The sequence below is a fragment of the Betta splendens genome, chromosome 11, assembly GCF_900634795.4.
Source record: "Betta splendens chromosome 11, fBetSpl5.4, whole genome shotgun sequence".
Taxonomy (NCBI): domain Eukaryota; kingdom Metazoa; phylum Chordata; class Actinopteri; order Anabantiformes; family Osphronemidae; genus Betta; species Betta splendens.
Genome location: NC_040891.2, coordinates 11,046,000 through 11,068,170, shown reverse-complemented (window position 1 = coordinate 11,068,170; position 22,171 = coordinate 11,046,000). Strand labels below are relative to the sequence as shown.

Sequence of the window (22,171 nt, the reverse complement as noted above, 5' to 3'; positions counted from 1 at the left end):
TTGTAGGCCTGGGCGCTACGCAGACGGGGGATGCCGTCAAAGCCGCCAACCTGCAAAACGAAACACACAGTGGGAATGTTTAAAAGTAAATAATTAATAAATGCCTACTGTACAGTATATGACTCAGGTCCTCATGTCCTCAGCGAAGACATGGTCTGCATATGCCATGACTCCAACCCCATTGCACCTGCAGCTCTTTCCACTCATCGGTGTCCGTGTTGTAATATTCAGCCGACTGAAGGGACTCCAGTGCCAGTCGAACCTACACAGAGACAACAGGACATTGGAAACAACAACAATAATAAAATAAGGAGTTTAATAAACCTTAAACTTTCTATAAATAAGCTTAATTGTACAATAAACAGAAAGCATTGTACCTTTGAGAAAAGCTCATCAATGTGTCTCTCCCGGTCCTCAGGCTTGTGGGCGATCCAGCGAAGAACAGCGTCGTACACAAAACTCTCCTTCCTGACATTAAGGTCATCTGTGTCGAGGATCCCACTGAGTTCCTGTGCAGAGAGCTGCAAAAAACTCTTCGTCATGGACTAAATCCTTGAAGTGTCCGAGGATGAACCTGTAGGCCTCCAGGCGCCGCTCAGGGCAGAAGCAGGTTGTGGTGAACTGCCAGATGCCGACGCCATTCTCGCAGCTGAGGCGCCCACACAGGAACTCAGAGCAGCTCTTCAAAAGTCCTTTGACTATCAACAATCAGAGAAGAAGAAACTTCTTTGCACCTCTGAGGTTCTGCCACTGCTCCTCTGCCGTTGCCTTGGCAACCCATAAACAATTTTTAAAAATATACACAGTGTCGCTTATATTTGACAGTCACTTGGCTTAGTGAGAAACAAGCAAGTTTAAAAAAAAAAAAAAAAACAGGTTGGTGCCAGATACGGGATAAAATGTGTTTGTTTGTTTGTTTGTTTATTTAGTTCTCATAATTTTAGCATGTGAGAAGTTAGGAAAGACTTCAGTTGTGCTGAGAAGCAGCAACTGAAGAGTGTTTGCATGAGGGGACGGATCAACTATACTGTACTGTACATTCACACACACACACTACCATAACTGCTTTTCCTGTTAATGATGCTGGTGTGTGTGTGTGTGTGTGTGTGTGTGTGTGTGTGTGTGTTTTGTATGTGTGTGTGGGGGGGGGCTGGAGGCAATGCCAGCTGTCATTACTGTTCCTGCCTGTGGACAGGTCAGTCTGTGACGATCCACACAAACAGACCATTTACACCCATTGAACCAGAGCCCAGCACCAGTAGTAATGGTAATTAAACACTGCTTTTAATTGAATTGAATTGAACTTCAAAAAATACAAGTGCAACCACTGCATATATTTGACTGAGCACTGGGAATGCACCCATGCAGGAACACACCAATGTGACACACAGAGTCAAACAAAGGTTTTCAATCCCAGAAATCTGCTCTGTTAATAAACTGCTGCTTTCCTCCAGGGCAAACACAGCAGGTAGCCTGAGATCTAATTAGCTAGTTAGCCTTTGGTTGACTGAGTCTGAGCTCAGTTCACGGCATTTCGCCCTGATAAAGAGGAAGCGTGTGTTGATGAATGGCAGCTAAAGACAGCAGCTTCTGATTAAACGGCATCTGAGGAGGTGATTGTGAAAGTAAAAGGCAGTGGGGACAAATGACTCCAATCAAACGGATTTCATCAACCTGCGTGAACCTTTTTTGCTGAGGCCTTTCAGCTTCTTTCCAAATCACTGACCCACTAATCTGTCTTGAAGGCAAAACAACTGAGGAGTGACATGTCACAACATTCAGACACGCAGCTGGAGTCGAATATTTTAGAGGAAAATTTGTGTTTCTGTGACCCAGAAGCAAAAAAACGTGTCTGTAAATAACTGTGAGGGGATGACAGAGGTATCCATTAATGACGTCAGAGGAAGGGCAGCCTTCAACATGTCATTAGAAACTTAATACATACTAAATAGAATCCTCACTGTACTGCGAACTGTACTGTGAACAAACAAAAACCCAAAGTTACTGTACATACAACAAGCGTTTCATTGGGTTCAAGGGCTGGCAAAGCTAAAGAGGTAGCCATTACCATGGTTACCACGTAGTTAGGATGTGATGCTCACTGCTCCCCCTGGTGGAGTCGCTGCATAACAACACAGCAGTTACAGATATCCTTTCTTACAGTATGTGTCTGGACTCTCTGCCTTGATCCAATGACTGAGTGAAAATGTGACTGGCCAATCCTCAGCGTGTGTCTCAGTCATTATGCCTAAATATGACAAATTGTTAATACTATGAGATTTGAACATTCTCAAGGGAGAAACAAAGACCGAGGCCTGTGAGATGCTTACAGATATGACTAGACACTAATGAAGATGTATGCTGCCAGTAGAAAGCACTAAGTGTGAGCTTTGGGAGAACGGACTTCATTGGGGTAAAAATTGCCTCTAAATAGTTTGATAAATGCTAGAAGAAAAAATAAATTACACTTGTATTATTGGAATCGTAAAGGGCCCGTAGCTCTGTCATCCATGACTATGCATGTGTCATTAGACAATAGTTTTTGTTTAAATGTACTGTAATATATTAAATACTACAATCAAGGAGTGTACACAGTATTTGTGTGCTGCAGTAGTACAAGCTCTCGGCCCAATCCCTGCTGCCTGTCACCAAAATTTAGACGTGAGCACTCTTGTGACTTCTGACCTTTGTGTGAAGGACGGCCAGCAGCTAGACTTGACTCTTTGTCTGCAACAAAGTCACATTTAAACATGTTGCCCCATATTTCAAAGTAGCTCTGAGCCATAACAAGTTACAGGAGAGAAGCCAAGTCAAGTAAATGAGCCTTAAGACAATTTGTTCTCATCAGAAAGCTGCAATAAAGCTTTGTTTTTCCACAGACAAATCAATTAGTCGTAGTAGTGGCTGTAAAGGCTCAAGGCTCTTGGCTGAAACAACAGCTTCACCTTGTAAAAGTTACAGGTCCAAGGTCAGATTTCTTTCTATAATAAAAATGCTACTCATATTTCTGTTTAATCTTGTCTTTTTCACAGCACTGAAATCACCATCTACGCTCATATTCCCTAAAATCATAGACAAAAATCATTTTATAACCATAAATGCAAAGCCTTAATTCACTATTCACTCAGTTTTCATTTATTTCTGCTGAGAGCAGTGTTTATGGAGGGTAAAGAACTCTGCGGCTGGATGCAGGAGTGCGAGGAGAGCAAAAGTGGGTCTGCGGTGCTGCAAAGCCTCCTAAAAAAATAAAAAGCTTACAAGGCAGAAAAGGCAGGATTCTGATACATATTCATATTTTCCATCCATTTTAGTGCAAACTCTCCACAACTGTTGAATCCCTTTGAAGAAGTCTTGTTAGTTTTTTAGAAGCATGTGCAGTGTTTTTTTGAATAATTATACACATCCATGAGCTCTCTCTCATCCTAAACTGTCAGGGTTTATGTTCTTGCTTCACTCAGAAGTTTTATTGTGTTCACAAATGTAGATCACAGTTGTGGTCACACCACAACTTCTATCCTGGAGAAACATACTGTAAGACTAAAGATGCTTTGTTGCCATGTCTGCACAGATTATTGGAGAAACAGGCAAAAAGGCATCATCTGCTGTAAAGGCCATACTGTACGGAGATAGCTGTTGTCAACTGTGCAGCAGCAGGAGCAGATGCCCAGGTGAGTGTGTGAGTATAATAAGAGAAGAGGCCTGAAAACAGAGCCCTGGGGCACTCCAAGTGATAATGAAAGCTACAGTATCATTTGATACCATTTGGGCATAGTCTGTCTCATGGTCCTGTGTTTTGGAGAAAGAATTTGGAGAATGGAGGCATATTGGTTTGAATCGTATGTAGCAGACAACTGCCAGAACATACTGTACGCTAGGTTCACTTGGATATTGCTATCCTTCCTAAAGCGTTTAGCCAAATCAAGTCCTGCTGACTAATCATGAATTAAAACGCTGTGGCGGTACAGTATCTAAACGAAAAGGCAGCAGCAGTAACCAGTGGAGCTTTTTCCTCTGAGCAAATCAATATCACTGTAATAAATTGTACTCACACACGCAGGTATTTTTCATTATTTCCACTCCATGTTGCTTTTTGAAGTGTAACAGAGTCTAACAGGGAGTTAATTTAGCAACACTGATGGGAGACAAATCCTACAAAGGACATTTTAAAATTGTGATATCCACTGATTTCAGTGTAGATTTGCGCAAGGTTAAAAGGAAAGACTCCGAGCAGCTGAGGTGTGGGAGCGTTTGTGTGTGACATGTGCAGAATCAGCAAAGTGTGTATGTGCAGGTGTGTGCTCACAGGTGTGTGTGCGTGTGTGTGTGTGTGTGAGAGGAGGCTCGAGGGGATGTAGCAGCAGTTTTCTGCTTCTCCCCGTCGCTCCCTGAGAAATCAATTCCAGCCTCTGCAGAGCTTTTCTCTCCTCCTTCTGTCCTTTCTCTTTTGACCTCTTTTCCCTCTTCTCTTCTCTTTCAACCATGCTTCTTTTTATCTTTCTTTTGTTTGAGGAAAAAACTGTCGTAACAGTCTTAAAGATAACGTGAGATTACACAGTGGTTTGTCTGAGGAGCAAAAAGAGCACCAGTTGGTGTTTAGCCATTGATTTAAAAAGCAACAGAGAACGAGGAAAAGTGTTTACACTGGTCAAAGTCATCGAACCTGGCACAGATCAAACAACATCTCAGTACAAATGATTGTTTTCATCCAACATGTGCTAAGATGTGTTTCACCTCCAATTTAAATCAGGCAACACGTTTTGCTCTCGTGACCCATTGATCATTCAATTATTTATTTATATTTAAGATCACTAGCTGGATTAAAAGGAGAACTGTCAATGTTCCTGGAGCTCTGTACAGTAGCTTCCCGTGTTACGGTCTCTCGGTATTTTCCAACATTAAATCATGTTAAATCATGAAAATTAGCAATTTGCTGTAATCTCAGTATTGGCTATAAGGTACTGTAGTTCTCACACTATGAGAAAACCCAAGAACTGCACATTGAAAAAGGTCCAGCAGCTTCTGTACATGTGTTCAACTTTCACATACTTTCTGTCTTTTACTTTGCAGTTTGTACATTTTCCTCCTTGATTTCACATTCTTATTTTACACTTATTATTACAGCAGTTATTTACAAATGTTGCAAGGATGAAAATACGTATCCTTTATATAGTAGTTCAATAAATTCTACTCCATATTGAAATAAAGTAGCTGCATTAGTAAATGCATAACTGACCTAAACCCTCCCCAGCCTAACCAATTTCCTGTGTAATGATTTTTCTGCACGTCCTCGTCCCAAAGCTGACTAACAAACTGTTCCCAAGCCAACTAAGAAACTGTAACTCTGTCTTAACAGGCACAAAACAGCTGACACAACGACACACACCGGCAAAAGTACACACAAACAAACACAGCGGTATATTACCGGTCCACCAGGGAACTGAACTGCTTACAGGACACACTGGTACGAGTCCTTAATGACCCAAGGTGTGTGTGTGTGTGTGTGTGTGTGTGTGTGTGTGTGTGTGTGTGTGTGTGTGTGTGTGTGTGTGTGTGTGTGTGTGTGTGTGTGTGTGTGTGTGTGTGTGAGAGAGAGAGCGGGCTCGAACAATATTTTGTATCTGCATTTTCGTGTCACACAAGGCGTGGGTGCTGCTCCTGATTATAACTTTAGTACATGCAGGTGTTGTGTCTCTGAGTGTAAGCACAGTAGCAGTACCTGTGTGTGTGTGTGTGTGTGTGTGTGTGTGTGTGTGTGTGTGTGTGTGTGTGTGTGTGTTCATATTTGTCTGTGTGTAGATCAATAACACTGTGGCTGTAATAAGCAAGCTAGGCACTTGTGACAGTATTGCATCTGTCTCTGGAGATGTGAGATGTGAGAAGCTGTTGTGTAATTTACCTCAACAGCAGAATTCAAAACTGCTTCATCTCAGAACATCTCACTCATGAACAAGCGTTCACGCACGTTGTTATCGCTGCTGTAAAGACATAATGGACAGACACGAGCGCAGCAGAACTCGACTGTGAAAGTTTACAATCAAAAGATAATAAAACACTAGATTAAATCAAGACACAAAAGTCTGTCTTTTTTCTTTAGCACCAGGTTAAATTTAATTATGATTCAATTATTTAATAGTGAGTTTTCTAACCTTGCGCTCAAGAGATAAATTATTTACTGAGTATAATAAAAGACATTTGTTTCTGCTTATGAACCTAGTATGAGTCTGTGAAGAGATCTGAGTGCACCTGGACACAAGTCCATGCCCCAACCAGAGGAGATGCCCCAGGGTTCTATCTTAGGCCCCAGTGATGTTGTTCATAATTATGTGGACGAAAGCTAATCAAAAATGGGTCATAACACTTTAATAAGTGATTGAGGGCAGGAGCTAAAGTTATTGTTTAGAAGAACATCTATTTGGCCACGTTCCCTTGGTCTTTAACCATCTACAGCAGAAACCCCTGCATCCGTGTGAAGTTCCTGTATCCCAGCCCTTCCCTGCAGCGTGTGCATGAGCGGGGTTGTGATTTAAGACCAGATTAGTGTTTTCTTATTAATCTTTCAGAGAGAAACTCGCAGCCGTGAGAGCAGGAGAGCTGACGACCACACGTGAACGTTCCCCCATATTTAATCTGGCTAATTGCGCTCCATTTAACGGAATGTTTTTGGACAGCTGTTTAGCCTACAGCCTCTAATCAAATAGTGTTATCCCTTTCCTGCTGCACAGTTAGAGCTGCTCTTCATCGATAATTAATAACATGAAAACCATTAGTCTGTAGACAACATCCTCGCACTGCCAGAGCCGGTGCATGTCTGAGAAAAATTAGAGCACAAAACTGATTGTACACATATGGACATGCACTACGCTCGTATATGACAGCGATAGTTTATTTAGCATTAGGTTAAATATTTCATCAAATGCAAGATTTGCAGTTTGCACTGAATCCGCAGCTTGTCTTCTATCATGTATCAATAAAAGCATATACTGTAGCAACAAAGGCCCGTGGAAACGGACAGAGTAAATAAATCATGACGTACATGAGGCGTGCGACTTAAATGTCACGAGTGACTGAGGAGAACTGACTGAAAAGTGTCGGGCGGGCGAAAACGACAGTGTGACATTCTTCAAATTAAAACATGAAACTGTCATGGTTCAACATCTGACCTCTGGGTTTGTGGTAGGTTATCAACTCAATCCACCTTCCATCTGTGTCCCATGACCCCCCCTCCCTTTACCCCATGACGCATTGTTCATTCCTCTATCTGATATTAATAAAGCCAGTCTGTGTGAGCTGCTCAGTCCTCTTTCACTGAAGAGACGCTAACTCTGATGTGACAGAACGAGGCAAAGCGAATATTCTGACAGATTTTTTCTCTTTCATATTTCACTGGCACGGTTTTAATTATAATACCTTGTTGTGCCCTTTTCTCTTGTATAATGCTTAAATGCCACCTGACTGGATAATTAGCAGTACAAGCTGTTTATCTTGATGAACGTACTCCTACTGTTATTATAACACTTCACTTGCTGTCCGCAGGAATAGTCTGGGCTCCTCCCAAAGCCCAAAGAGATGCAGTTGGGTTAATTAGTGACTTTACAGATGGTTCACTTGTTTTTCCCACATTTTGAACCAATCATTTTGGTTCTACGAGTTGTGAAAAACATTGTTCATGGGCAAAATCAGAGGAAATTGTTGGGGATGTACTGTAAGTAAAGGTACAGGTTTGAAGTAGTGTATACACAGTAATGAAATGATGCTCCCTGTGGCCATTCATGGAGAGCATACTTGCAACACCTGCTACAGATTCAGTCTGTGCTCACATCACAAATAATAAACCCACATTTAGCATTTTTCATGGCAAGTGACAGTGGAAAGGATGAGGAAGAAAAAAACCCAAATAGGAAATAATGATGGGGTGTTAGAACAGAAATAAAAGCAGAGAGAGAGTCAGACAGGAGAGTAGGAGAAACAGGTGTGCACAAATTGACACCTGTGGGAAAAATGTAAAACTGCTGGTGCACATGTGGACGCTGGCCGGGAAAGAGAAAATGTTTACATGTGAGTAAAAGAAATGGGACACACAGACGGGTCCCTGGACAGGAGAGATGATGATGTAAGGATATGAAATTACAAGTCAGGGTGTCTGATGAGCCCCTCCTCTCCTTTGCAGTGCATGCTGGGAGTTCTGGGTGATCGCAAATGACGGTGGAGTGGCTGAAATTCAGAATTTTATTCTCTGGTAGAAATAAATCATTTTCTTAACGAGACGCTCAAAATCTGTTAAAGTGAATTACAGGCTAGTTGGGTTTAATCTTTTAGAATTTATGCAAACATAATTTATTATTTTAATTTTTTTTAAGAGATTTTTATTTGTTAATGTCCAATAAAGGGAATTTGCAAACCTCCCCTCCCCTCTTCTCTTCTCTTCTCTCCTCCATTGTCTCTCCTCTTCTTTTCTGTTTATTGTTGTGTTTATCCTTAGGCTAATCTTAGTCACGGCTGTCTGTTTGCATGTGAAGCCAAATCATCCAAGAGCAGTACAGGGGTTTATCTCTGTGCTCGCTCTCTCTTTCTCTTCCTCTCTCTCTCTCCCTCGTTCTCTTAGACACAGACACACTCAACCACTCCAGTTGGCCTATTGCTGCTTTTATCCCTCATAGAATATACATGATGCCACCAATAATGGAGGAAGAGAATTGTGTTGTAAGTGTATTCACATATCCACTAATACACTACATACATACACACAAGTTGCACACTATTTGTTGCCAAATTCACTTCATAACATGTTCAGAAAGAAAGTTCATGAGTTCAGCTTCATGACTTCTGAGTATTGTCCTGAGATTGTCTTGCACTTGCTGCCAACATTAGATTGACTAGTCCTTAAAATGGGCATACAGTAAGAACCTACACTTGATTATTCCAGTATTGATATGAATAAACTCCTTTTAACCTTTTCTCTTCTATTATTTTCTCCACAGCAGTGTAATACATCATCATATATCAAAAAGCAAAAGTACAGATTTCGTTTGTTTAATTTGTATGGAACTGGGCCCTGGGGATTTCATCTCCCCGGTTGTTTCTTTATTCAGCTAATCACACAGCCTGTGGCACGGCGCCATGCTCGTCTCACTCCCAAACACTCAAACCTTCAGAAACAGCAACAGTGGGAACTTTGCTGCAAACTGTGACACTTGTTACTAGTCGACTGAATGTTTCTTTCGTGTTTACCTCTCGCGTAGTTTCTCAGGAAAAACAAATGTTGCTGTGTTTATGTGCTGAGTGTGCAGCATTAACCTGTGAACGTGCACTACAAGCTAAACTAATTAAAATTTTAATTATGCACTATTTTGCGCGCAGAAGAAGAACGAGCGGAGCAGCAGCGTCGTGCAGATGCTCGGCGATGGTTTGCATCGCTGCGTACAGCAGGTCTCGTCATCGCAGACGCTCTGTGTCTCCGCCAGAAAGACAGAGAGTCTGTCGGCGCTCTGAGAGTCACTAAAAGCACATTTATGACTCTGAGAGAGCATCTCTGTGGGCACCTGTGTTGTAGCTGAGCTTGCAGCTCTCCTCCAGAAGGCTCCTGTGTCTTCTGAGCTATTTGTAGCAAATTACCGTTACTGTTCAGTCTAAAATATTAACATGTTAACTTCTGAAGAGGCTTGAATGTCTGCACCGTACTGGCACTGGAGGGAAGTACAGACTGGTTAAAAAAGATTAACAGCAGCAAAGATGTGAAAGTGACAGAGGTCTGGAAACAGCTGTAGTTTATTGTCTATACTATATGTAATAATAATTTATTCATATTTATTCGTAAATGAGGGTTTACTGCTGCATAAAAGCTTCATTTTCAGGAGACAATCTCGATTCATTCGGCTCATTCATTCCTCCTGGACTGGATTTTATGGACAGTTAGTTTTGTTCTGTACTGGTGATAGTTGGTTTCACCCAGTTTAAAGTAATTTGACAATGCATATAATGCACTGCTGTACATTTGGAGGCGCTCATCATCACATGCAGCCTGTGTGTGTGTGTGTGTGTGTGTGTGTGTGTGTGTGTGTGTGTGTGTGTCGGCTGTGGAGCACAGGAGACTGTTGCTGTTAAAAAATGCACATCGTGCTCTGTTGCACAAGCTGCTGCTGCATGGCAGACAAAGTGGGTCAGCACACACACTCACAACCCCTCGCGCACACAGGTACACGCGAACACATGTTAACACACATACACACAAGGATCTCGGGGCAGACTTGCATTCATATGTTCTCTTCTATTAAGTCGCTCTTTCTTTTGGTACACGTATCCTCAGCGTGGCCCTGATGAGGGCGCTTCTCTTGCGCTTGGCAATATTTGCTGTGCTCCAGCTGTTCCAGCACTTAGAGCCTGTGGTGATAAAGACCATATAAGAGGGGAACAGCCCTAAGATAGTGCAGCAAAGAAACAATAGCAGCGGTAATGAGGAGCAGAGTGAAGTAAGGGAAAGAGAGAGCGAGGGGAGAGCAGAGAGGAGGAACGAATGAAGGGAAAGAAAGGGAAGAGGAAAAGAAGAAGGACAAGAGAATCACAAAGGAAAGTACCACAAACAGGAAAGATGGAGGAAATGTATAATTAAGAGAAATGAAAGATAAGAAAAGTTAAAAAGGACTGTAAGCAAAGGAAAAGACAGAAGTGGAGAAGAAAGGAAATGAGAGAGGAAAGAGGAGAGGAGACCAGATCATATAACAACCAGAGAACAAAACAGAGTCTATTTCATCTTGTTGTTGTTCAAAGACTGATTATTTGCCAAATGAGCCTCTTGATTAAGTTACGGTTGTGTAACGTAAAGAGCTGACGGCATTTTCATCTGTGTGTGTCCAGTATTTAATTAGATCACAAAGATGTCTGCTAAGACTTCAACACCCGAAGACTGTTTATTGGACCATGAAAACTAGCGTTGCATCATCTCACAAGAACAAACCCGGCACACAGTGATCAAAGTGTGTGTGTGTGTGTGTGTGTGTGTGTGTGTGTGTGTGTGTGTGTGTGTGTGTGTGTGTGTGTGTGTGTGTGTGTGTATACACGTGTCACTGTGTGTCCCTGAGGTCCAGGAGGCGAAAGCATCAGAACTGCAACACCAGCCTCCATCTGTAAAGAGATAACAGAGGCAGGTGCGACAACACACACACACACACACACACACACACACACACACACACACACACACACACACACACACACACACACACACACAGTCACATGTAAATAAACACGAGAGCTGCCAAACGCGAACACGCTTCCTGACGCGTTACAGTCGCTCTGTTGCGTTTCCTCCAACACACACACACACACACACGCACACACGAGCAGGAAAAGCTCTCTGTCCTTTAGGAGCCACCTGTCAGCAAACAGCAACACAGCCTGGTTCCACATCAGTCACAAAGTTCCACACATACAGGACTGTAGCATGGACCCGAGCACATACAAAAAAATCTTGCCATAAATTGGAAGGAGTAGAAATTAAAAGCTGCACTTGTCCATTTTTAGAGAGAAACGTGCTTTTGAGGCCGGCCCTGATGAAACGCTCTGAAACTCGAGGACGAGTATTTAGCTCACGCTATAAAATATCCAGCACTGATCAACCTGCTCCAGCTGGAAGGACGGTGCAAAGCTGCACAGACACAAGCATCAGATCATCTCTTAATGTGGATTCAGCGTATGCACGTTCAAGCACTGGATGAAGGTTAACTGATTATACTGATTATACAGAACAAAAACCAGTTGTTGTGCTTTTTCTGAGGTGGAACAAAGTCCAGTTGGTAACATTTCCCCCTGTGGCTTGACTTGGTCCAAATGTGCTGAAGCCGAGCAGCCTTTTACTGTAAATCAGCCCTTCACGGTGAAGCCTGTGTGAGCCTCAGTCTCTTGTCTGGGAGGGAAGGTTAACTGGATGAGCCTGCTGTTAAAAATGACATTTCACCACTCTGGGTTCCTTCTTTTATGACGGCGTGATGTCCTGTCCAGGGTCTCAGTGGAGACATGCTGACATCCCCAATTAGAAACCACCGTCCATCTCCTTTATTTTACTCCCTCCTCTGCCCCGTTTTCTGTCTTCCCACATTCTTCAAGTGTTTTTCTTTCCTTTTTATATATTCTCTATTTACATTTTATTTTTATTTTTGTCTCTTTCACCCACAGCAACATCCCTCTGTTATCTGATCAGTGGAATTAATGGCTTTATTTCCATCATATCGTCATGGTGATGAATCATGATGTTAATCACCAGAGCGCTGGGGTGACAGATCATGTCATTAATCAGATTTCATTTTTCATTTTTAAATTTTTTTTCTGGGCTAAAGCAGCATGTAAAAGAAAGCAAACCCACATGTTGGTGATTAGCAATTAACACAACCTCTTGCGCTGACATGCACACACACACACACACACACACACACACACACACACACACACACACACACACACACACACACACACACACACACACACACACACACACACACACACACACACCAGAGGCACCCTGCAGAGCTGGAACATAGCCAGGCAGCAGACTTCATCACTGTTGGTTTAATCAAACTGTCACTGCTAAGATCAGAGCATACACAAGTCAGCGCTGTGCGCACACACACACACACACACACACACACACACACACACACACACACACACACACACACACACACACACACACACACACACACACAGGAGAGAGAAGGAGAGCAAAAAAGTCCAAGCAACCACAAAGAAGTAAACGAGCAGCAGTAGTTAAAGGAAAATTAATTATCTTTTACATACGGTGACTGTTGGCCTTTATTCTTACAGGTTAAGACAATATTCTTTATTTCATCCCTCTCATATTCAGGGTTAGAGCCTCTGGACGCATCTTTACAATAATCCATTAAGCAGCAGCTCTAGAGAGGCTGAAGGACAGAGAAGAAGCTGGCTGGTGGATGAACCCATCAAAAATGTGTGAAACCGAAGAAACCTCGTCTGGATCAACAGAAATAAATGTTGAAAAGCAAATAGAACGATTTGATGAATTAGTCGCACGATCAATGTTGTAGCTATTGTGGAAAAACGTCTCCCTGCTGGAAATAGACACACATTGTATGAAGCCACTTTGAGCCTCTTTAGCTCCCGCTCTGACCAGCCGTCGCCCACTATTCTCTCACTGCATAAAGGTGCAAATGGATGGAAAAAATGGCATCACATCTAAATTACTGATTAAAATCAAACAACAATCTTTCTCACACACGCTTTCTTTCTTCCCTCGATGATCTCAGATGAAATTCAACTGAGATCATTGCTTCATTAGTGAAGCTCTAGTTGTTCAGATTGATTTAATTATCAAATCATCTCTGCTGTGCATGTGTGTGTGTGTGTGAGTGTGTGTGCGTGTGTGTGTGTGTGTGTGTGTGTGTGTGTGTGTGTGTGTGTGTGTGTGTGTGCTCTAGTGTGCAAGTGAGAGAGATTATGCAGTGATCTTGGCTGACATTGATCAGCCTAGTCTAATTGGGAGCATCTAGCCGTGTAATTGATTCTGCTACACTTCACAACTAGATGAGTTTAGCAACATCAACAACACTGATTCACACTGATGAACGGGGCTACGCCGAACCCGAGCGGGCTGAGTCAAACCCAACTGAACCCAGCTGAACTGAGCTCCTGTGAGTGACACTGAACCGGAGTCAGATAATGGAGCGTTTTGTCTTTGTTTACCTCTGCAACCACCCAACGCTGGTAAAGATGCATTCATGCTGCCACAACATGCACATGTGACGTTATATAAATGGCTTCGCTGGTGTATGAGCAGCCTTGTCAATCCAGGACCTGCCTCCAGCTCCTCGCTTGTCCTTTATATCAGTGTGAGCCTACTCTGCACTATATATCACATATACATCCAATATCCTTATTATTTCATTACCTTAGACACGGCACGCTCTGATTGGCTAGTGGAGGTACATTATCATCTGATAACTGCACAGCTATGAGAAACAATAATGCTGATGGTTGGCCAGGGGCCATGCACTGCATAAGCAGGGCAATCTCCAACAACTGTGGTTATAGAAGAATAATGTGCTCTTAGGAGGCGAACAGTCGTTCATTATGTTTTATAACTGTTCTCTGTGAATTATTTAACAAGCACGGGTTCAAGTGCATGTGCAGTACAAGCTTTTTGGAGAGATCACCCACCTGTCAATACGTCACCGGGCCGGATGGATGGAGGTGGGTCCGTTAGTGGTTCGAAGCTTTTACACTTTGCATCGTCCTCGTCTTTTTCATGTCACTATAATCAGACAAACTGTGATTATTGAAGGTTCTGTATGAACATTATTCTATAGCACTGTTACGAATATTACCCTCAACTATGACGCATGACAGGGACATACTGTATAAAGATGAGTCAGCAAAAAGAAAAAAACACAGCAATGACAAAGGGGCGCCTCGAAGTGTGCAGAGTGAACTTCTGGATTTCTCAAAAGTCAGCACGACATCGTCCACATCTGCTTCGCACATTTGGAGAGAATGCTGGAATTGCACGGTGGGGACGGCGAGGGAGGACTGAAACTGCCTTTTCAAGAGGCTGCCATCTTTATGCACCTGGTCAATTTGAATGAAAAATTACATGGGCAGGAGCTAAGTACACTGGCAGATCAGCACAACACCGGGAAAACGGTGTGTGCCAGCTTTGGTGTGCGTTAATCTGTATGTGTGTGTGTGTGTGTGTGTCCTGAGGATTAGTCATGCTCCTCTGCCTCTGCAGCACTGCCTACTTCCTGCTCCACACACACACACACACACACACACACACACACACACACACACACACCTGCATCCATCTGGCCAGTCCCCTCTGATAGCAGAGGTGTGAAACACAGAAAATCAGTGGAGTGAGGGGGAAAGAGAGGAGCTTGGGAGGAAAGGGAAGTGGGAAGAAACGGGAGGATGGCAAAGGTAGAGAGAGAAGGATAAATAGACAGGGAGGAGCAACGGATGTGGGGGGGTGAAGGAGTGGGAGAGTGATATTAAACACCAGGGAGCTAAGTGAGCAAATTCACCTGCCCACTCTTTCTTGTCTCTCCCGCTCCATTCTCCCCCTTTTTACCCCCTTCCTCCCGCCTGTCCCCCTCCATCCTCTGTTCTTTCTTTCCCCTCACCTCCCACTCCACTCATTAGCTTCAGCCCCTTTAACATCTCTCGCGCTGCTCATCATCTCCCTCTCGCTCCTCACCCGTTTCTCCCCGCTCTCACCCCAACAGGAAATCAGGTTGACCTTAATGAACAGATGAGAGGAGGGGAGCGCGTGCATCGGGGGACGGCTGGAAGGCTGGATCAGCACTTTCTGGTTCCGGGTTTGTTTACTCAGGACGAGGCCGGTGGCTTTAGAATCACTCGGTTGCTTTTAGTCTTTTCTGCGCGTAATGTAGAAGGAGGGGTTCGCGACACGGGACGCGGCGCGTGCTGTACATTAAACCCAGGCTGCCTCGTGCGCCGCTGAGACGCGGGCACAGAAAACAGATTACTGCTGCGCCTCACCTGAGAAGGCTCATGTTGGGAAATCAGCGCTAGGAAAAATAGTGTGCGCACTAAACGGCTTTACAGGAAGTCGACACTTTTAAAATCTTTGTTTACGTTCAGAGCATCTGTTGGCAGTGGCTTCTCCAGAGTCAGACTTACAATAAAAGAACTTGAACCGGTCCATTGGAAAGGAGCGAGTCGTCGTCTGTCCCGTAGTTTGAAGCAAACCTTTAAACTCGCGTTGGTCTTCCATCAGTTCTGAGCTTTTGTTTTGAAAATGCCCTAAGGCGACTCATATAATTGTTCTCCATCTTGAGAGTTGGGGAAATAAGCTAACTGAGCTCGTTTGCTAACTCACTGGAGCAGCGCCAACGTCACTGGCGCGAAAAGGGCGCCTGGAAAAAAAATTATATCAGAGAATCGCGTGACAGTAGCAGCCAAACACCTGTCGGCTTCCGTAGAGGCTACTTCCTGTGTTGCCTCATTTAGTTTTCTTTGCCCGTTTTTGAATTAATTATGTCAAACACACATCGATAAACGCATTAATGAGCTTGTAGAAAGTCACGGTAAAGAAAAAAATCTGCATTTTGTTGGTGACAAGCTGTGGAACAGGAAGCGATCGCTCCACGTATTAACCCATGTAATGACGCTGAAGAATGGGAGCTGGAGCCCTGGGCTGAGGCTCGGCTCATTGATGCCTCTTCTCGCGTTTCTCCCCATATTAGGGCCGGAAATGCGCATATTCAGCAATTTTACTTGTGGAGATGTTAAGGAATTTCCGAGAAATGTAGAGGGAATACATTTATAACACAGATCATTGGACAGATATTGATTTCTACTTTATCTTATTGTGTATTCATATGAACGCCACTGTCTGTAGGTGACCACAAACATTGTTCTGTGGCGATGAGCTTGAAGGGTTGGGGGGTGGTGGGTGAGGAGGGGTGACTCCCCCCGTGGCCTCGCACCAGGGGCGACACCTGGAACAAACGCGTCCAGTCCTTTGATTCGGTGCTGATATAAAATATTGATTGGAGCCGCTTAAAGCCTCCGTCCCTGCTCTCGGAGCCCAGAAACCTGCCACTCTCATATTTTGATATAATTGCGAGCAGCTTCCTCCGCGGCGGCCGGACGTGAAGCTGCGGGAACGTGACAATCAGGCCATTAATAGGCAGCCGCTCATCGGGTCTGCGTGGACTGAAAGTGGCCTTTTTCATCCTTTCCCGGCACAACATGGCAGCCAGTGTGTCATGTATGTTTAATGGATTTTAAGCACATCTGAAAAATTCATATCGCACCCGGTTAGTTAAAAACTGAGTCTTCTGACAGAGGAAACCTTTTGCTACGCACTGTTTGAATGTCTGGCGCCAAGGTTTTCACTTATGACCACAAACTACTGAAGCTCATTAAAAGTTACTTAAGAATTTGGCAAACAGACGACTTTTTAATGATACGGGGGAAAAAATCCAGCTTCACAACAGAAAAGCTAGTAAGTGAATTTGTTGCTGAAGTTTTTTTTCCAGCCTGTGAGGAGACTGAAATTGATGATGTGACAACGTGGAGACGTCTCCAGCGCGACTACAATGATTCCACTGATCAAAACATTTTCCTTTTCTCCTGTATCATCAGTAAACATTGGCTTTGTGTCAGTGCCTCAGAATAAAAAAAACAAATACTTCTTCTGGATTTAAGATTCTTTTTTTTTTTTTTTACCGGCGCTCACCAATTACAGTGAGAAATCTGTTGCAGAGTCAGCATTTATAAACCTGCGCCACCAACATGTGGCCTGAATAAACAAGGATGCACTGCAGCGGCTAATGTCTTTGTAACGTCATATGTCAGTATTTTCACTTGCTCTTAAAAGCCCGAAGCCTCAGAACATCATAAGCACAAACCTTTTATTAGAATTAATGCAAATGACCATTCAACCAACATGTGTATCTGCGTGTTTCCTCCTTCACTCTCCTCTGAGTCATTCCTTAGCGTGACTCTACCTGCAGTAGCGGCTGTGAACATCCTCTTCATCCTCCTCAGTCTGCAGAGTGACCTCGCTGAAGCCTGGCCACTGAGATAAGCTCACACCTTTCTCTTCTGTCCAGGTCTCCTGCCCCCCCCCCCCCTCCTCCTCCTCCTCCCTGTTCTTGTCTTTCAAACTTGTACTGTTGGTGTTTCACTCCTACCTGTTGTAGCTTCCGTCGCTTTGCGCCTTTTTACGAGTCTCTCGAACACATCTGACGCGTGGAAGCACCGCAGGGAAATGAAGCATCAGGAGCCGCTCCTGCTGTCAGGCAGGTGTGTATGTGTATGTGTACAGTATGTGTACGCGTGGCCGTTTGTGCTGACTGGAACCGTAAAAGATTCATGACCCGACAAAGCTTGTTAGGGCCACACAAGCTCGATTTGGAGACCAGGTGAGTCTGCAGATTTTTCTCACGGGGAGAGACAAATTGAGGGACGGGTTTAAAGAAAACGTGGGAAGGAGAAAATGCTAAATATTTGAGCAAAAGGGGGAAAAGAAGAGACAAAACCGGTCCTTCCACTTACTTGGAAGTAGAAGGAAGCGATGGCTGAAGAGACACAGAGGAAAACCGGGCAACTTGTGAAGCAGAAAGGTCTTTGGAGCATTTAATGCATGGGGGATTTTTCAACTGTGATGACACATCGGAAGGAATGAACAGCAGAAGAAATGAAGAAGAAGAGCGTGGAGGCGCCGCAGCAGAGGAGGGCTGACTCACCTCACGAGTCATCGGCGCATGCAGGGCTTTTATCTGGTCAAACCCGGGGAATACCTGGAAACCCGGCTGGATCCACTGACAACAGCATCAGCACCGAAGGAGCATCAACATTTGCCTCCTGGCTCATTCAGAAACGCGTGCGACAGTAAATGACTGAACAGTAGAGTGACTGCTTATCATTATCTTGATTTAATGAGGACATAGGAGAGTAGATAGAAACCTACTGTGTATTTAATGTTCTCTTCATTACCGCCTGTCCTCCTAAATAACTTGGGCTGTCAAACTTTTTGCTGCCACGAACATTTCGCAGATGCAGCCGTCGTGGTTCTCTGGTAAATAACACACTGGTTGCATGTCGGCGTGCGAGGCCGCAGCACGTCTGCATGCGTGCGTGCGCCCTTGAAATGCTCATTCAGCCCTCTGCTCAACCAGAGAGGCTCGTCGTGGCACAACACAGCAAATGCATTATTTTATCTAAATACATTCAACTCCCTCTCTGTCTCTCGGCTTCTGCAGAATCAATAGTCATTACACTCGGAGCGAATTGATCTCTCAGCACTGTTTGCTGATTCCTCGGCCTAAACTAACATCAGACGAACCCCGGGTCCTCAGTAAAGGCGATGGTTTGGGCTGAATGGGCTTCGAGCGCGCGGCGGCGTCTGACGGGAGGCGTCGCCGGGATCCGCTCCGCCGCGTCCGTTCACTAAGACCGCCGCAGTGAAGCAGCGCGCCGGATTCATGTACGGACTAAATGACTGCTGATTTGCCCGCTGTGTGGCAGTGATGGAGGAGTGAGTGGTGGGTCACGGCGGAAGAGCTGAGCTGCAGATGAAAGGAAATGAGATGGAGAGGAGGTGTGAGTGAGTGGGAGAATGAATATGTATAATTGAGTAAAAAAAACATCAAAAGACACTCCACCGTGGCATTTGAAAAAACATTACATTTCCAAAAGTGAAAACTCAAAGCCGGCTGCCTGCCGGAGCACAGAAACGCTGCTTTAATGTCGTTACTACGGTATTAGTGTTGGAGCCCGTTGTTTATTCTGAGTCTGAGGAATCTGCTCACGTGCGTCAAGCAGTCGAAGCATCTACTGCTAACGAGCTATCAGGCTAACGCTAGCGCTACAGGAGACGTGCAGGCAGGCATTAGCATGGATGTGCCTTCAGCTCTATGTGCAGCCACGTTGAGCCCTGAGGGGGAAACCTGTCAGTCAGCTGCTGAGGTGTCAGTCTGATGCAGATATCTAACGCATGTTGTGTGGGTAGCTTTCCTCTCAATCAGCCTTTGAGATGGGACCTCAGTCCACTGTGGCCATCGCCTTCCCAGTGTATTCGCTATGAGAGAGGCATGTGTAGGACTGAGAATTCAGCGTGTGTGTGTGTGCGTTTGTGATGTTGTCCTCCGGCGCCGCCAAAGTTTGTCAGTTTTCATTTGGAAGCAGCTGTAAATAGAAGCGTTTATGGCGGAGGCCAACTTAAGCTGATCGTCAATTCCGACTCTGAGAGGATGAGATTGAAACGGGATTTCAAGTAATGTCACGTCCAAAGTTGTGACAGTGTAATCACACATTTATTTATAACATAATCTCTGGTCATATAAGGGTTTATGGCATTGGACAACACACACACACACACACACACACACACACACACACACACACACACACACACACGCACAGTGATAATAAAATTGACTCCTTCGGGTGTGAAGGAGGAATAATTTGTATTTTTTCCTCCTGGTGACCAGTCTGCTGCTGGAAAAGACCGATGTTTAATAGATCTTATCCAGACTTCCTGCTGTCTCGGGCTGGTTTAATGTCCTTTATCCTCTGCCATCTTCAGACTGTTTTGTTAACAGAACCGACACCCGGACCCGGAGCTTTAAATTGCCCCTTGCAGCATTATTTCTGTTGTGTTCGCAGAGGGGGAAAATGGACAAAGCTCAAAGCGTCCTGGTGTCATGCAGCTACATGGCCACTGTAGCATAACTACTGAACCAAGAGATTAGATTTGGTGCTCTCTCACAAAACACATAATTTGTTTTGTGGTCGAGCTGAATGTGGTTTATAAAGGAGTCAGAGTGATGAAACTGGAAGCACAGAAGCACCCCGAGGATTTAACTGAGGACCGCGAACCTTTGTTTGTCCACCAGGCACATTCTGACAGATGAATCTTTTTATTGTCTTGTTTAAAGTGGAACGGAGACGTTGTAAAACCTAAGACGTAAGATTAGCTCAGGTCCTCATTGCAAATTTAAAATGACAGCTTCAAGACGGCTAGAGTCAGGAATTACAGCATATTTTAATCATCCATGTGTCACATGGATGATTAAAATCCACCTTGTGTTTTGAAAGTTTGAGGTTTTAAAAATCTGTTGAAACAGCAAAACAGTGAAAAAGGAGTAGAAGCGTGAGGATGCAACAAGCAAACCGTATTCTGGATGTAATTAAACTGCAAGTGCAAAACAGACAGGCACACACACACACGCACACACGCACACACGCACACACACACACACACACACACACACACACACACACACACACACACACACACACACACACACACCATGCTCTCACTATGACAGCTGCATTAGAATGAATGAGAATCTCTGAACCAATCACTTTGTGGCTTTATGGATCATCTGTCAGCCCGACCATTAGACTGCCAACTTCTTGACATTTACTAACAAATTCATATTTCTCACAGACGCACACACTCCGTCACCCTTTTGGTCCTCGCACACCCACAAACACCCGCGCCGACACACGCCGAAACGCTTGTTGACATTTGCCAGCTCCCCACATTTTTCTGCCAGGCATTTTCAAACGGAGGACATGAGATAGATCCCCGCGACTTAAGACAGATTGATCCGTTCCCGCCATAAAACTTGTTTCACGGCCGCCGAAGATGTGCTCCTCCGCAGCGTGCGCACACTCGACGCAGACAGATCCAATTCGAGCGTAAAATTTACTCGCCGTCTCTTGTTAGCCTCTCCTCCAGTGTGTGTGTGTGTGTGTGTGTGTGTGTGTGTGTGTGTGTGTATTAGATTATGGGAGGTTGATATGGATGGAGGCTGCGCAGGCCTAAACCACTGAGAGCCAGTGAGGGATTAACGGGGCCTCACAACTTAATTGTGACACATCTTAAATTAGACAGTGGAGGAAAAAACTTTAACTGAATCCCAAACTGTGAAACTCAGTCGAATCAGCTGCTGTGAAACCCCATGAAACCAGTTGAAGAAGTGTAGGGGAAACATACTTCACGTTAACGTGGTCGAGTTTTGAGCTGAGTACATTTCTCCTCATATTCACACAACTTGTCCATCGTTCCAGCATCGCCGGGCTCACGGGGCGCTTCCTTATTCCTCCGGTATCCATGGAGACAAAGGTGAGGTCGTCTGGGGTTAAACAACGAGGGGTCGCGTGTAAAAAGGAGAGGAGGTCAACCGTAGGAGGACACGCGGCGCACACACCTTCAGATTAATGAGTATTGGGTATTAATAGCACTATCGGGATCAGGCCGGGCTTAAGATAATGAGGCCCGCGGGTTATCACACATTCACACTAAAATGGCTCCTTCTGGTCGCTTTTAAAGCGAAAGATGTCTCACTTGAACCAATAATTGTTTACGCTATGACCTCGTCATGATACTGTGAATAAGACACAGGTATGAAGCTGTGGAAAGACTCAAATGTGACCGTGAAAGAAGAAAACAGTATGTCGATAGTGAAGTCCAGCTGTTTCTGAAGGCATGTGCTTTTTCCTGAGGGATGATGTGTCACTAGATGTGTTACACGGCACAGTGTGTGAGTGTGTGGGAGACTCACTATGCGCCAATTAAAGATGAGGGTCTGTTCCTGATTAAAGCCACGTAAGCGACCAAACTCAGGACGTATTTAAGCTTGGCGCTCGTTATAAAAGCACG

General features: G+C 44.4%; 1 protein-coding gene across 2 annotated transcripts in view; it reads right to left on the bottom strand.

Moving 5' to 3' along the window:
- Positions 1-15,889, bottom strand: part of LOC114865410 (kelch-like protein 10) — a 16,072-nt gene extending 183 nt beyond the window's left edge. The window contains exons 1-5 of one of the 2 annotated variants that reach the window (XR_003787512.3): positions 15,670-15,889; positions 14,185-14,278; positions 378-521; positions 188-262; positions 1-50 (exon numbers count right to left, since the gene is read on the bottom strand). The exon at positions 1-50 is cut by the window's left edge and continues 183 nt beyond it. Coding sequence is in view for 1 of the 2 variants with exons in the window: in XM_029166519.3 (XP_029022352.1) it covers positions 1-50; positions 188-262; positions 378-542 (290 nt within the window). In the remaining variant the exon portion in view is untranslated. Of the gene's footprint in view, positions 51-187; positions 263-377; positions 977-14,184; positions 14,279-15,669 lie in introns of those variants that run through there. The other variant, XM_029166519.3, reaches the window with a different exon arrangement.
- Positions 15,890-22,171: the final 6,282 nt, after the last annotated feature.